Here is a 14,760-nt window from a genome sequence, read left to right on the forward strand (position 1 = left end):
TTCTCTGAGTTGCCCTTTCCCCGGAACGTGAGGCCGGCCTCGAAGCCATGGAGTCAACCTCCTGGTACTTATTTCTACAGTTCTTGGGTGTTAGTCTCCCACTCTGTTATTCTATATACCATAGATGAGTGCAATCTTTCTATGTCTGTCTCTCTCTTTCTGACTCATTTCACTCAGCATGAAACTTTTCATGCCCATCCACTTGACTACAAAATTCTTGACCTCCTTTTTTCTAACAGCTGCATAGTATTCCATTGTATAGATGTACCAAAATTTCCTCAACCAGTCATCCGTTCTGGGGCATTCGGGTTTTTTTCCAGATTCTGGCTATTGTAAACAGTGCTGCGATGAACATACATGTGCAGATGTTGTTTCGATTGTACTTTTTTGCCTCTCTGGGATATATTCCCAGCAGTGGTATTGCTGGGTCAAATGGGAATTCAATATCTAATTTTTTGAGAGTCGTCCAAATTGTTTTCCAGAAGGGCTGAACCAGTCCGCATTCCCACCAGCAGTGAAGAAGGGTCCCTTTCTCCCCACATCCTCTCCAACAGCGGTTGCTTTTGTTCTTTTGGATGTGTGCTAGTCTCTGTGGTGTGAGGTGGTATCTCAAAGTTGTTTTGATCTGCATCTCTCTGATGATTAGTGATGCAGAACACTTTTTCATGTGCCTTTTGGCCATTCGTATTTCTTCCTTGGTAAAGTTTCTGTTCATTTCTTCGCCCCATTTTTTGATGGGGTTGGATGTTTTCTTCTTGTAGAGTTCAACCAGTGCTTTATATACCATTGATATCAACCCCTTATCTGATGGGTATTGTGTAAATATCCTTTCCCATTCTGTGGATAGTCTTTGGATTCTGGTCACTGTATCTCTTGCGGTGCAGAAGCTTTTTAGTTTAATGTAGTCCCATTTGTTGATCTCTGTTTTTACTAGATTGCTTAGTTCCGACATCACAGTTATTTTTAACTATTACTTATGATGTCGTGGGGTGGAGCTGTGTCACAGCTGACAGTGCTTAGGGTTTACTCGTGACTATACCCAAGGTCACTGCAGACTTCGCCTGGGGACCATATGCAGCTCTGAGAATTGAAGTAGCTTGGCATCCCTGCTGGCTGTCCAGTTCCCCCCACAGAATTCTTTTGGGGGACTTAAGAGACACCTTTAGCAGTGTCCAAAGTATATTTCAGGCTCTGCACTCAGGGATCATTCCTGGTAGGACTTGGGGCGACATGGTGTAAATGATGGCCCTGTACTGGGCAAGCACTTACCTGCTGTAGTATTTTCCTGGCTTCGTCAGTAGAATTCTTGATTCGTCCCCCCACCTGCCACATACAAGCATGAAAAATCACTCCCCACCATGCATACATAACTCTGAATGCAAACAAAGTAGAAGGGCCGTTTCCTCTCCCCTGAGTGTGCAATCTTTGAAGCTCCCTTTGGGGAGACCAAAACGGTCCCTTTGGTCATGTCCTGCATGCTGATGGCGCTAGAGCTAAATGCCTCGGACACCCTCCCCAGCCTCCGTCACATGGTGGAAGCAAGTGCATCTAGCGTTTTCCAGCGAATGGAGTTTCAAAATGAACAATTGAACAAACAAGTCAGGAACTGCTGGAGAGCCTTTATTAGATTGACGGAGATGCTGAGGGATTGAGCCAAGTGCCCCAGGACAGAGAAAGGGAGGAAGCTCCAGAGTAGGGAGGTGGCAGCGGTACTGGAACTGCTGGAACTGGAACTGCTGGAACCGGAACCGGAACCTCTGGCTTATGCAGAGCAGATGAAGGGCAGCAATGTTGAGCAACCAACTCGCGACCAAAGTCCCCCTGGCAACAGAGCACACAGAGACATCAGCTGGCTCACAGCCTCTTTAGCAGACTTCCCACCTTCACTCCTCAACCTCCCAGCTAATGCAGCTGATCATGGAGCTCTTCCTGGGAGGAGGTCTATCTGCAGACACAGAATTTCATCCTGACGATGACCCCAGACTTGGCACTATCTTCCCATTGCACCCACAGGGACACTGAGACAGGATGGGGTAAGCACTTGACTGTACCTCAGCTCTGCAAGAGGTACTCCACCCATATGGACTCAGCTACTATTGAAGCTCCTCATTTCTGGCGTCCACACCTCTCCACAATGGCCAGAAACCTGCCAGCCAGGCCCTGTCCCCACCTCTTGCCTTCAACCCTGACCCACACCTGTATTTCTGTCAGCTGCTCTGCCTGTTACATCATTCCTTCACTCTTGTCCCCTTGGCTCAGAGGAAAGAGAGGACCCATCCCACTCCCCTGGCCCAGGGTTGAGCTCTGCTTGGGGAAGGGAGAAGGCCACTCGGCGTCTGCCCCCTGCCCCTCAAGCTGCTTGGCTGTCTGCCACGGGAAGCCCAGAGTCAGCCCTCACAGCCATCTGCTGGGTCTTCAATGTGGGCTGGACCTGGGTTAGGGCGTGTGACCAGGCAGCTCAGAGGGACAATGGGTCAGAGTCATCCTCCCACCATGACACTCTCACTTGGCATCCATCCCCTACCTTGAGTGTGCAGGGCCACACAGTATCCTGCTCCACTCGCTGGCTCTCCTGGGGCCCAATATGAATAATTCCAAGGGGTCCCATCTGTCCATGTAAATTGTATCCACTGGTACTAAAGAAAAAGTACTCTGGGTCAGAGGACAAACCAATCCAAGGACCTCTCATGGTCCCATAGGATTTTTGGTCAGAGTTCAGTGTCCCTTATGGACCATCAGTCTATGAATAAGCTCATATTAGGACTCATTTGACCTGGGTCATCTACCAGAAGACCCATCAGCCCCAAGGCTGTGTGACTAATGCCAGGGGACCACACAGCTTTTGCAGGACTCACTACACACCGATTTTCCCAGGGTCTTATTAAAATACAAGCTCTGTCTAGGAAGTTTGGGAGCAGGGTTCTGCCAGTGTTGGACATTCCTAACCAGCCACCGGGGCACGTTGGTACTGCTGATCCATGAGCACATTGAGTAGCAAACATCTGGGCTCTTACTCATCTGCCATCACAAACTCGGAGAGAAGGACCCTGAGGGAAACAGAAGCTCCCAGGAAGTTTGTCAATCCATGGTGCATGCATAAATGTGTAGCCACCAGCTGTGTGGGCCAAGTGAGAAGGCCAAGGGAAGAGAAGCTGGACCGCAACCATCATCTGCCTATTGTGCCAGGCCTTGGAAGATTTCTAGTGACGATCATGAAGTCACTTGATGGGGCTTTGGGAAGAGAGGGTTGCCCAGAGTGGGGTACTCCTGAGCCAGAACGACCCTCCCTGCTGTTCTCATCATCTCAGTTGCCAGGGTGTAACGGGGCACCCTGTGGGCTGTCAGAAAGAACTTCCTGTCCCTGAGAGGTGGGTGCTCACTTACCGACTGAGTCATTGACCCTCCTATCCAGACCTTGTCTTGGTTTACCCCACTGGACAAACTCCTGAGGTAGTAATTGGTATTGTGATTGTGGATGGAAACAAGGTTGCCCTTGTACCACTTCCTGCATGTTTCCTGCAGAGAGAAGAGGACAGGGGTTGGGGAGTTCACCCTGGGTTCCCCCAGGTTTCCTGGTTCTCTAGGAAAAGTTCCACAGTTCTGCTGTCAGAAGCCAGGGACCTCCTTGTTTTCCTTCAGTCCCATTTCTTGCTCCTATATTTATTTTTGGAGTTTGTGCCGTGCCCACCTGCGCTCAGAGCTTTCTTCTATTGGTGAACTCAGGACTTGCCCCTGGTGGTGCTCGCGATGTTGCCCATGGAACACAGGTCAGCTGCATGTAACGCAAGAGCACACTTCACTATATTATTACTCCAGCTCAGATTTCTTGCTCCTTTGTCTGTCTTCTGGAACATCTTTTCCTGTTCTGTCTAGTGGCCACTGCCAGCTATGCTCAAGCTTCTTCCTGACTTTACACTTCATGATCACACATATCAGGCTAATATATGGCGCCAGAAATTCAACCACAATCAGGCAAGTGCCCTACCCATTGTACTACCTCCAGCCCATGTCTTCAGGAGCATCGTGCAGGGAGTAATATTCATGGCCAGAATAATTACAGTCATCATGTGTGCAGAGCTTTGCCAAGGCCCAGGGACTGTTCCTGATACTTTCCAGGTTTCAGTTTATCCTTATTTCAGTCTAGCAACTTGCGGCCATATTCCTTCATGCTGGTTACAGCTGGTACTGCCTCTCCTCTCTTTACAAATGCAGACACAATGTTAGTTTCCTGCAAGGACACTGTCCAGGAAAGACCAAGCCAGTGCATCACACAGTGACATCTGACCCAGAGTGACTCCTTTTGTCTGATTCTTGGGTCTCCATGTGCACTTTGCACAGCACCAACATTATCGTCACCCAGAAATGTGTTATAAATGCAAACTCCTGGTTGTTAAGCCAGAGATCTGTGTTTTGCTAAAACCTCATGAAATCACTCACGCTTGATATGAAGAACTACTAGTCTGGATGGAGAAAAAAACAGATGCTTGAATCTTCTCTCTCTTCACTCCTACTCTAACACACACACACACACACACACACACACACACACACACACACAAAACCTTCCTTGGAACTTCCCAGAAGTTTTCCTGCCACTTACCCTAGCATTAGCAAATGTCTCGGGAGTCTTCACCAACACAGGGTGAAAGCTCTTGTACCCACGAGTGCCCTGCAATTGAACTGTGTCCTCTTCCTTGGGGTCCTCAAAGTCCCCTGAGGCCGCAGGGTCTGAATCTAGGTCGTTCTCATCCTCGAAAGTCTCTTGACAGTCAGAAGCTTCGGCCTCCTCTTCCCCTGATGAAATTTCCTCCCCATGCAGTGCCAGCTGTCCCTTCTGCTCCCCGGAGCAGTCCAAGTTCTGGCTGATGTCGACTTGGGTGTCCAGATGCTCTAGAGGGGAAACATTATCCCCTGAAGAAGAGGCAAGATGGCAATAAAATCTGTCATCAAGGTGGAGTCTCCTTCTAGGACCATGGACAGGATCGACACACACAGACACACACAACCACAAACAAACACTCACACAGACAGACACAGAGACAGAGACAGACAGACACAGAGATATACACACAGACACACACAGACATATACAGAAAGACAGACACACAGAGATACACACAGAGACATACTCACAAACACAAACCTTCCTAGGGTCTCCACGTGGAGGCAAGACTAAGAGTGCCTAACTAGTTTGGGCAAAGTCAGATCTCTTGGCCCAAGTTGTCCAGATGGGTAAGAGCTTCATCCCACTGGCCATTATTTGGTGGGGGGCGGGGTGGTTGAGAAGCAACTATGAGAAGGCCTTTGTCTCACCAGGTGCCTGTTTTTTTCCCTGTGAAGGCTGCTAGAGAGATATTGGTCACAGCTCTGAGTCTCGCGGAAACCTAGTGCAAGAAGCACTAGGTGAGGGCACCAAAGAAGATAAAGCTGCAGCCCTGGCCCAGGAGAACAGGAACATGGGAGAGAGCAATGGCTGGGAAGGCCGGGCAGGACTCACCCAGGTGGCGGGCAGAGACAGCTCCCAGCAGGAGGGGCAGCAGCAGGGGCAGCTTCATCACTCCAATTGGGGACGGGATCACAGCACCTTCCTCCTTTGCGGGTGTCGAGTGCTTCTGCACAGTCCCTTGGCACGGAGCACAGATGCGGTGTCTGAGCTGGCTGGTTAAAGGCAAAGCTAAAGAGTGTCACTGCCTTCCTAAAGACACACTTGAGCTGTAGCACCTGGGGCAGGTCGCAGAAATGTCAGCACTAAGACATAAGTCCTTTTCTCCTGAGAGCACCCACAGGGCTCCTGGAACAACATTTATTCCCCTGCTCCTGGCTAGATTCTGGCTCTATAACATGAGCATCCTCTGGCTCCAGGACAGAGGGAGAAGGAGCCTCACCAGTGCTGAAAACAAGCCTCCAAGCAATTGACCGCATGGGCTCCTGCTTCCTCCTAGTTCTGGATTCTCCACCCTAGGCAACAAGGGATAGGGGGACTCACCCAATGATCCAAGGCGTCCACTCTCAGCACGCCTGGCTGCTGAGCCCCTGGGGGAGACCCTTATATTGTGCTTTTAGGGAAGTGGGAAGAAGCTGTTATGATTGCTCCAGGCTGGGGGGCTGTGGGAGAGAGTTACTGATAAGAAATTTGCTTAATTGAGGGGTGGGGGGGTGATGGGAAGCAAACTGGGGACTCTGGTGCTGGGAAATGTACACTGGTAGTGGGATGGGCATTAAAATACTGTTTGACTGAAATCTAAGGGACACTCTCCCTTTGGTGGGAATGCCGACTAGTTCAGCCTTTTTGGAAAACAATATGTGCAGTCCTTCAAAAACTAGAAATTGAGTATTCCAAGTGCAATACCACTTCTGTGAATATATCCTGAGGCTGCAATAAAGCACAGTAGAAACGACATCTGTGCTATATGTTCATTGCAGCACTGCTCACAATAGCCAAAATCTGGATACAACCCAAGTGCCTGAGAACAGATGTCTGGTTAAAGAAATTTTGGTACATCTACATGATGGAATACTATGCAGCTTTTAGGAGAGATGAAGTCATGAAATTTGCTTATAAGTGGATAGACATGGAGAGCATCATATTATGTGAAATGAGTCAGAAAGAGACGGACCGATATAGAAGCACTCATTTGTGGAATATAAAATAACATAAAACAAGACCGACACCCAAGGATAGTAGACAGAAGTCTCAGGAAGATTGTTCCATAGTTGGAAGCCTCCGTAACAAGCAGGCAGGGAGAGGAGAGCTGGAATAGAGAAGGGATCACTAAAAAACTGATGGTTGGAGAAAAAAGTCGGGATGGGAGATGTGTGCTAAAACTAGATAAAGTACCAAACATGACAACCTATCAGTATCTTCATTGCAAGCTATAATGCCCAAAAGTAGAGAGATAGAGAGTGTGGGGAATATTGTCTGCCGTGGAGGCAGTGGGAGGGTGGGAAGGTGGGGGTATACTGGGGATATTGGTGGTGGGTAATGTGCACTGGTGGAGGGATGGGTGTTTGATCATTGTGTGATTGTAACTCAGATGAGAAAGCTTGTAACTATATCTCACGGTGAATCAATAGATTTTTAAAAAAGAAATACTGTTTGACTGAAATGATTATCATGAACATCTTTGTAAGACTCTATCTATGTGATTCAATAAAATATTTTTTTAAAAAGAAATTTGCTTAATTGTCATACTCTGATATCAGGAGGTACCTAGAGAAACCTACTTCCCAGAACCTACTGCCATTTGTGGGTGTCTTGCACCTGAGGTGTCCCATTTGAATAATTTCCATTCACCTCAGGAGTGATTCTGGCTGATGTCTCAGCAGAGAGCAGAATGATGGAGGAAAGGGGGGGAGGGCGGGCAAAGGGAACCTCAGGCCTCCTAATGTCCTCTGTAGACCAGTTACTTCCTATGCACTCAGCCCACCACATCCCTGGAAGCTCACACCATCATCAGCTCTCACAGATGGGACCGTGTGAATCCAGAGGGACAGTGACCAGCCAATATTGCACAGGAAGGGCTCTGGAGCAATAGTAGAGTAGGTAGGGTGTTTGCCTTGTACAGGATCGACCCGGGTTTGATTCCCAGCATCCCAAATGGTCCCCCGAGCACCTCCAGGAGTAATTCCTAAGTGCCAAATTAGGAGTAACCCCTGTGCATTGCAAGGTGTGATCTGAAAGATCAGGGAACTAAATTTCTTTTCAGCTGCAAAGCCTCTCTTTGACCTTCTCTCTTCCCTCATCCCTCTCTCCCCAACTGTATCCCCTTTATCTCCCTCCCTCTTTCTCTCTTATACTCATCTTGATGTGTAAAATACTTTTCTCTTGCTTCTCAACCAAGATTCTCAATCTTGCACGATAACACTCTAAAGCCAAGTAATTCCTGGCATACGGAGCATGGTACAGAGTTTAGTAGAACCCTTGGTCTCTCCCTGCTTTAGTTCTCAATGGGTCCTCCTTCAGTCATGTTGATCAAAAATGTCTAGACAGGTGGGGGGAAAAAATGTCTAGACATGTCTCAGGAGCAGAACTGGACCAGTTGCCTATTTTTTATCTAGAGTCAACCTACAGCCCACCTTCTGGTCATGTGGTGACAGTTGGAATGGACAACAATCTGGAGAAGCATTCAGACACTCTAGGGGGTGCTCTCCTCACCCCATTTCTGTCTCCATCTCTCCCAAAACTAGGACTAAGAAGAACAGTAGTGAGGCGCTCATTTTGCCCTTGAGGGCAGAGTTAAAGCGGTAAGAATTCAGTGCATCCCCCACAAAGGAGGTGGGGTGGAGCTTGTGCTCTGCAATAGAATATTCTCATTGCCTGTGTGAGGCCCTGGGTTCTTTTCCCCCAACCATCAAAAATAATAATAAAAAGATTCAAAAATATCAAAACTTGATTCCATGGTACTGCTGAGATACTATAGCGAGTAGGGCACGTTTTGCATGCCCTACTTTGCAAATGCTGTGCTTTGTATGTGCCGTGCTGGACCCAGGTTCAATCCCCGGCATCCAATATGGTCATCCTGGGCATCACCAAGAGTAATTTCTAAGTGCAGAGCCAGGGGTAAACTCTGAACATTGCTGGATGTGGTTCCCCAACAACAAAAGCATCAAGTCTTGATCCACCAAGTAACAGCCACAGTCAATGACCTTCATAGAGGCGAGCCCTGACTTAGATGCCTTATCCCAGGGCCAGTGGGTTCTGCCCGAAGGAGAACTGGAGGCATCCTTGCTGGACCAAGGGTTTTGGCTCCTCTGATTCCAGCGCTCCGGACAGCAGGGACAGGTAAAGAAGAGTCTGGAAAGACCTGAACTCCACCCCACTTCCTCTGCCCTCCCGGGCACCCACAAATGAAGAAGTGCCTAAGCTTGTGGGCTGATAGAGCAACAGACTGAGTGTTATCTCCATCAAGCCCAACTGTCGATCTGTATATCTACCTGATTAGGGTTGTAATGGGCCAGTGTCAGGGCCACCAAATGCCCTCGGTTCAAGCTTGAGTCCTGCAGAGTAGAGGAGGGGGTGGAGAGCTAGACCCTCCTCATATTGCCATCATCCTGGGGCCATCAGGCCAGTCACACCCAGGGGTGGGGATGACCCATCACAGAGACCCTCCGGAGCAGCCCCAGGATGATTGATCCCTTAGGAGCCTTGTTCAATTTGAGCATCCCTGTTCGACAGAGAAGAAAAGAGCATGTCAGAGGACTTTAGCCAGCGAGTCTGGACAGGGCTTCTCAGGTCTCGCACTGCTCCTCTCTCCCCGACCTCCTTTGCCTACAGGCAGCTCCTCTCCGTTGTGGGGGCCCTGTTCTCTTTGCATTCAAACCCTGGGCAAACATATTGCTCAAACTTCAAAGAATTCCTCCATGACCACAGGGATGCCTGTCTAATTTGAAACTGCAAATCACAGGTTTGAAGCTCTGCCGGGGAACCAAACCCAAGTGCTTCATTACACTTTTACATCCACATCCTACTACTTACTAGATCTTTCTGAAAATTACACGTTGCCTTCTTTAGACTACTCATCTAGTCAAAAATCAGTAAGGGTGAAAAACAACAGGTCCCTTCTCTGCCCTAAGAAAGCCAAGCTTGATTAATAAAAACTTCGACACAGAAAGCTTAACTAGCTTCTACTGCTTAGAAAACCCTCAGACAAGGGTTTAATGTTTAATGTTTAATTAATGTTTCCATGATGAGATACAACGATTTTCACAAATTTTATTTTACTGAAGTACATTTTGATCATTCACTTAGCCAATTAGTGGAACCTAACAATATAAAATAAATTTGTTAGGGCCAGCTGTGGGGCAGGCTTTAAGGGCGGTTGTGAGAACAGACAACGGTGGAGGGATAGTGACAGTAGTGGTGGGATTGGGGTCGGAATATTGAAGGCCTTTAATAAGTCATCACAAACAACTTGGTAAACCACAGTGTTTTTCTTTTTCTTTTCTTTTTATTCCCTTTTTTTAGTCGCACCGGCATTGCACTTAGGAATTTTTTTTTATTTTTATTTATTTATTTTTTTTGTGCTGCACCTTTTTTTTTAATTTAAATTTTATTGAATCACCATGTGGAGGGTTACATAGTTCTCAGGATTATGTCAGTTATACAATACTCAAACACCCTTCCCTTCACCTGTGCCCATATTCCATCACCAACCACCCCATTATACCTCCCGCCCCATCCCGCCCCCCCAGTCCCCGCCCTTGTAAGTGATAAGTTTCACTTCGTTTACGCTTTATCTTGGTTACATTCCATGTTTCAACACATAACTCACTATTGTTGCTAGGGTTTCCCCCCAAAAAAGAAAAGACAGTCCCACTGTCAAGGAAGCATTTGATGGCTCTCCATTGCTGAGAATGCAGAGATATTAAGTACCGCTGTTTGTTACATAACTTTTCTATTTTTTCCCCCCTCGTCCCGCGCCACAGAGATCACGCCTGTTTAGTAATCACCACGCTGCCTGACAAAGGGAAAACAAACCAAAAAAGATGGTTATTTCCCGTCATCAGCCGGCGTGGGGCTCTGGCTTAGTTGATAGTCTGGTAGAATGTCTGCAAGCAGTTTCTGGAACCAAAAGTAATACGCTGGTATCGGCCCCGGCTCGAGATTCCACCAGCGCCCCGCTGTTCCAAGTACATAATAATTTATTACCTTGTATCCCATTCCCATGCCACCAGGTCCGTGTCAGCTTAATGGACATCATACTATGGTTAACGCCACGCCGAGTTTCTTCCCGAGAAAGAAGGATATTTCTTCTCAGCCGGCGTGGGGATATGGCTTAGTTCAGTCTATAGAGATGGCTACTACCTTGGTAGCCTTCAATATTTCAGCAAAAGACTTACTATTCTTGTTAGGATTTCCCACCAAAGTCCGACCCGTTAAAAAGGAACCATTTCATATTGGTGATGATTAAATGACAATAGGTTGCGCGGCCATGGCAGCGGCCTCGTGGCTTTGAATTTCTGTATAAAGTCCAGGGAAAGTACAGCCAGAAATTACATGTCGCTACAAACTTTAACCCTATTATGGTCCCCCCAAAGTCCAACCGATTACAACGGAACCATTTCATATTGCTGATGATTAGATGACATTAGGCTGCTGCGGCCGCGCAGTTTTGGGTTTCTATATAAAGTCCAGGGAAAATTCTGCCTAAAATTCTATCGCTACAATCTTTTACCCTTCAACAAAAAACTCAGTACTATTGTTTGGAGTTTCCCCCCACGGTAAGCCCTGGCAAAAAGGAACATTTACACGTTGCTGACAATCAAGAGATATTAGGTTTTGGATTTCTATATGAAGTCCAGGGAAAATTCTTTTGGTAATTGCATCACTCGCTGGCAGCGTCTGGGCCAGAAGCTCCGAGCACAGAGTTTGGAGGCATTTTGGGGGCGCCGCTCGTGTCCAAAGTGGTTCAGTTGCCTCCGGGGTCGATCTCGCGCGGGGCCGGAAAGGAGCGTCCCCACATGGCTCTGTGCTGAAATGTCGGCCGGCACAGGGCGGATCCGGAAGTCCCGCCCACCGGCTTTCCCGGGCTTCCTGCATAGTCTAAAAGCCGGCTATTGCCTCGCTGCGTTCCAAAAGAAAGAGTTGAGAGAGAAAAGACCATACCCCGCTGGCAGCGTCTGGGCCAGAAGCTCCGAGCACACACTTTGGAGGCATTTTTGGGGCGCCGCTCGTGTCCAAAGTGGTTCAGTTCCCTCCGGGGTCGATCTCGCGCGGGGCCGGAAAGGCACTTAGGAATTATTTCTGGCAATGCTCAGGGGACCATGTGGGATGCTGGGAATCAAACGGGGTTGGCTGAGTGCAAGGCAAACACTTTACCCACTGTGCTATCACTCCAGCCCTCCACAGTGTTATTCAAAAGTAGGAAAGTATAGGAAGGGCAAGTCTGGGACTTGAATCCAGAGTTTTCTGATTTCTGAATCTGGGCTCTTGTTTCCTGAGCTGCATTTAGTAAAATCGTAGCATGTGCAAGCACCTTATTTTGTATATGCAGCAGGCTACACCAGTATTGGTTACAGTAACAAGTAAATTAAAACCTCCAGATTTAACACCCCTGATCCCTCTGGTCGTGCCTTTGTTCACTGATATCATGGGTGTGACAAAACCTACTTGGAGGCCAGATCTGCCAGGGGTCTCTGCACTCACAGCCAGCATGGCTCAGGGTCAGCTGCCGGCAGGGATCCTGGGAAATACTGTTCTCCTGGGGAGGAGGAAATGCAGTCTCTATTTCTTTATCTCCTTCTTATGGTTTCCCTCCAACACCATCCCCAGCCCTTACACTCCCCCACACCCACTGTTACAAATATTCCTCCCTTTCTACTCACAGATCTATTCTTCAATAATTCACCAATCAGACTCCCAGAGACTGCTACTGTGAATTTTTGCCTTGGAATCGAGGGGTAGTTAAGACTAAAACGTCCAAGAGAGCCAGATGAGTAAATATATAATAGTTGAAGTGGAGGCCCAAGAAAATATGGTGAAAAGAATCCAGGATGATAGTGCAGGAGGGCAGGCACTTGCTTGGTATTAGGTTCCCTTTGCCTCGACTCTGATTTGAATCCCCAGAACTACATATGAGTGACATCCAGAGTCATTCCTGAGCACTGATTCAGGGATGGCCCCCAAGTACCACCACTCTCTTGAGAGCGAGGGCTGGTGTGGAGCAGAGGGATGGGAGGGTCAGGAGAAATGGTCCTTCTCCTGGGAATGGTTTGGGGAACACATCTTAGAAGTGGTGTCCATTGAACTCAGACACGGGACACCTTCCTCCTTCCATGTGGTTGACCAAGAAGGCTCTCATGGCCCATCACAGTTATTTTTTTTTTTTTTACAGATTTATACACTTTTGTGCTTATACTTCCCTCATACAAAGTTCGGGAACCCATCCCTTCACCAGTGCCCATTCTCCGCCACCCGTAAACCCGGCGTCCCTCCCACCCTCCCCACTCCCATCTCCCCCCCACCCCACCCTGCCACTGTGGCAGGGCATTCCCTTCTGTTCTCTCTCTCTAATTAGCTGTTGTGGTTTGCAATAAAGGTGTTGAGTGGCCGCTGTGCTCAGTCTCTAGCCCTCATTCAGCCCGCAACTCCCTTCCCCCACATGGCCTTCAACTACAATGTAGTTGGTGATCGCTTCTCTGAGTTGCCCTTTCCCCGGAACGTGAGGCCGGCCTCGAAGCCATGGAGTCAACCTCCTGGTACTTATTTCTACAGTTCTTGGGTGTTAGTCTCCCACTCTGTTATTCTATATACCATAGATGAGTGCAATCTTTCTATGTCTGTCTCTCTCTTTCTGACTCATTTCACTCAGCATGAAACTTTTCATGCCCATCCACTTGACTACAAAATTCTTGACCTCCTTTTTTCTAACAGCTGCATAGTATTCCATTGTATAGATGTACCAAAGTTTCCTCAACCAGTCATCCGTTCTGGGGCATTCGGGTTTTTTCCAGATTCTGGCTATTGTAAACAGTGCTGCGATGAACATACATGTGCAGATGTTGTTTCGATTGTACTTTTTTGCCTCTCTGGGATATATTCCCAGCAGTGGTATTGCTGGGTCAAATGGGAATTCAATATCTAATTTTTTGAGAGTCGTCCAAATTGTTTTCCAGAAGGGCTGAACCAGTCCGCATTCCCACCAGCAGTGAAGAAGGGTCCCTTTCTCCCCACATCCTCTCCAACAGCGGTTGCTTTTGTTCTTTTGGATGTGTGCTAGTCTCTGTGGTGTGAGGTGGTATCTCAAAGTTGTTTTGATCTGCATCTCTCTGATGATTAGTGATGCAGAACACTTTTTCATGTGCCTTTTGGCCATTCGTATTTCTTCCTTGGTAAAGTTTCTGTTCATTTCTTCGCCCCATTTTTTGATGGGGTTGGATGTTTTCTTCTTGTAGAGTTCAACCAGTGCTTTATATACCATTGATATCAACCCCTTATCTGATGGGTATTGTGTAAATATCCTTTCCCATTCTGTGGATAGTCTTTGGATTCTGGTCACTGTATCTCTTGCGGTGCAGAAGCTTTTTAGTTTAATGTAGTCCCATTTGTTGATCTCTGTTTTTACTAGATTGCTTAGTTCCGACATCACAGTTCTTTTTAACTATTACTTATGATGTCGTGGGGTGGAGCTGTGTCACAGCTGACAGTGCTTAGGGTTTACTCGTGACTATACTCAAGGTCACTGCAGGCTTCGCCTGGGGACCATATGCAGCTCTGAGAATTGAAGTAGCTTGGCATCCCTGCTGGCTGTCCAGTTCCCCCCACAGAATTCTTTTGGGGGACTTAAGAGACACCTTTAGCAGTGTCCAAAGTATATTTCAGGCTCTGCACTCAGGGATCATTCCTGGTAGGACTTGGGGCGACATGGTGTAAATGATGGCCCTGTACTGGGCAAGCACTTACCTGCTGTAGTATTTTCCTGGCTTCGTCAGTAGAATTCTTGATTCGTCCCCCCACCTGCCACATACAAGCATGAAAAATCACTCCCCACCATGCATACATAACTCTGAATGCAAACAAAGTAGAAGGGCCGTTTCCTCTCCCCTGAGTGTGCAATCTTTGAAGCTCCCTTTGGGGAGACCAAAACGGTCCCTTTGGTCATGTCCTGCATGCTGATGGCGCTAGAGCTAAATGCCTCGGACACCCTCCCCAGACTCCGTCACATGGTGGAAGCAAGTGCATCTAGCGTTTTCCAGCGAATGGAGTTTCAAAATGAACAATTGAACAAACAAGTCAGGAACTGCTGGAGAGCCTTTATTAGA

General features: G+C 47.7%; 1 protein-coding gene across 1 annotated transcript; it reads right to left on the minus strand.

The window, feature by feature from the left end:
• Positions 1-1,665: 1,665 nt before the first annotated feature.
• LOC129405499 (proteoglycan 3-like) lies at positions 1,666-5,555 on the minus strand. The gene is made up of 5 exons (XM_055141001.1): positions 5,498-5,555; positions 4,601-4,911; positions 3,385-3,516; positions 2,525-2,636; positions 1,666-1,821 (listed from the first exon to the last, which is right to left on the minus strand). Exons 1-5 carry the CDS (start codon positions 5,553-5,555, stop codon positions 1,763-1,765), a joined length of 672 nt encoding a protein of 223 aa, XP_054996976.1. The 3' UTR covers positions 1,666-1,762.
• Positions 5,556-14,760: the final 9,205 nt, after the last annotated feature.

The sequence above is a fragment of the Sorex araneus genome, chromosome 6 (assembly GCF_027595985.1).
Source record: "Sorex araneus isolate mSorAra2 chromosome 6, mSorAra2.pri, whole genome shotgun sequence".
Taxonomy (NCBI): domain Eukaryota; kingdom Metazoa; phylum Chordata; class Mammalia; order Eulipotyphla; family Soricidae; genus Sorex; species Sorex araneus.

Coding starts and splice junctions, on each gene's coding strand:
- LOC129405499 (XM_055141001.1), bottom strand. CDS start 5,555: ATGAAGCTGCCCCTGCTGCTGCCCCTCCTGCTGGGAGCTGTCTCTGCC. Junction 4,912..5,497: donor TGTCTCTGCCCGCCACCTGG/GTGAGTCCTGCC, acceptor CCTCTTCTTCAG/GGGATAATGTTTCCCCTCTA. Junction 2,637..3,384: donor GAGGGTCAATGACTCAGTCG/GTAAGTGAGCAC, acceptor CTTTTTCTTTAG/TACCAGTGGATACAATTTAC.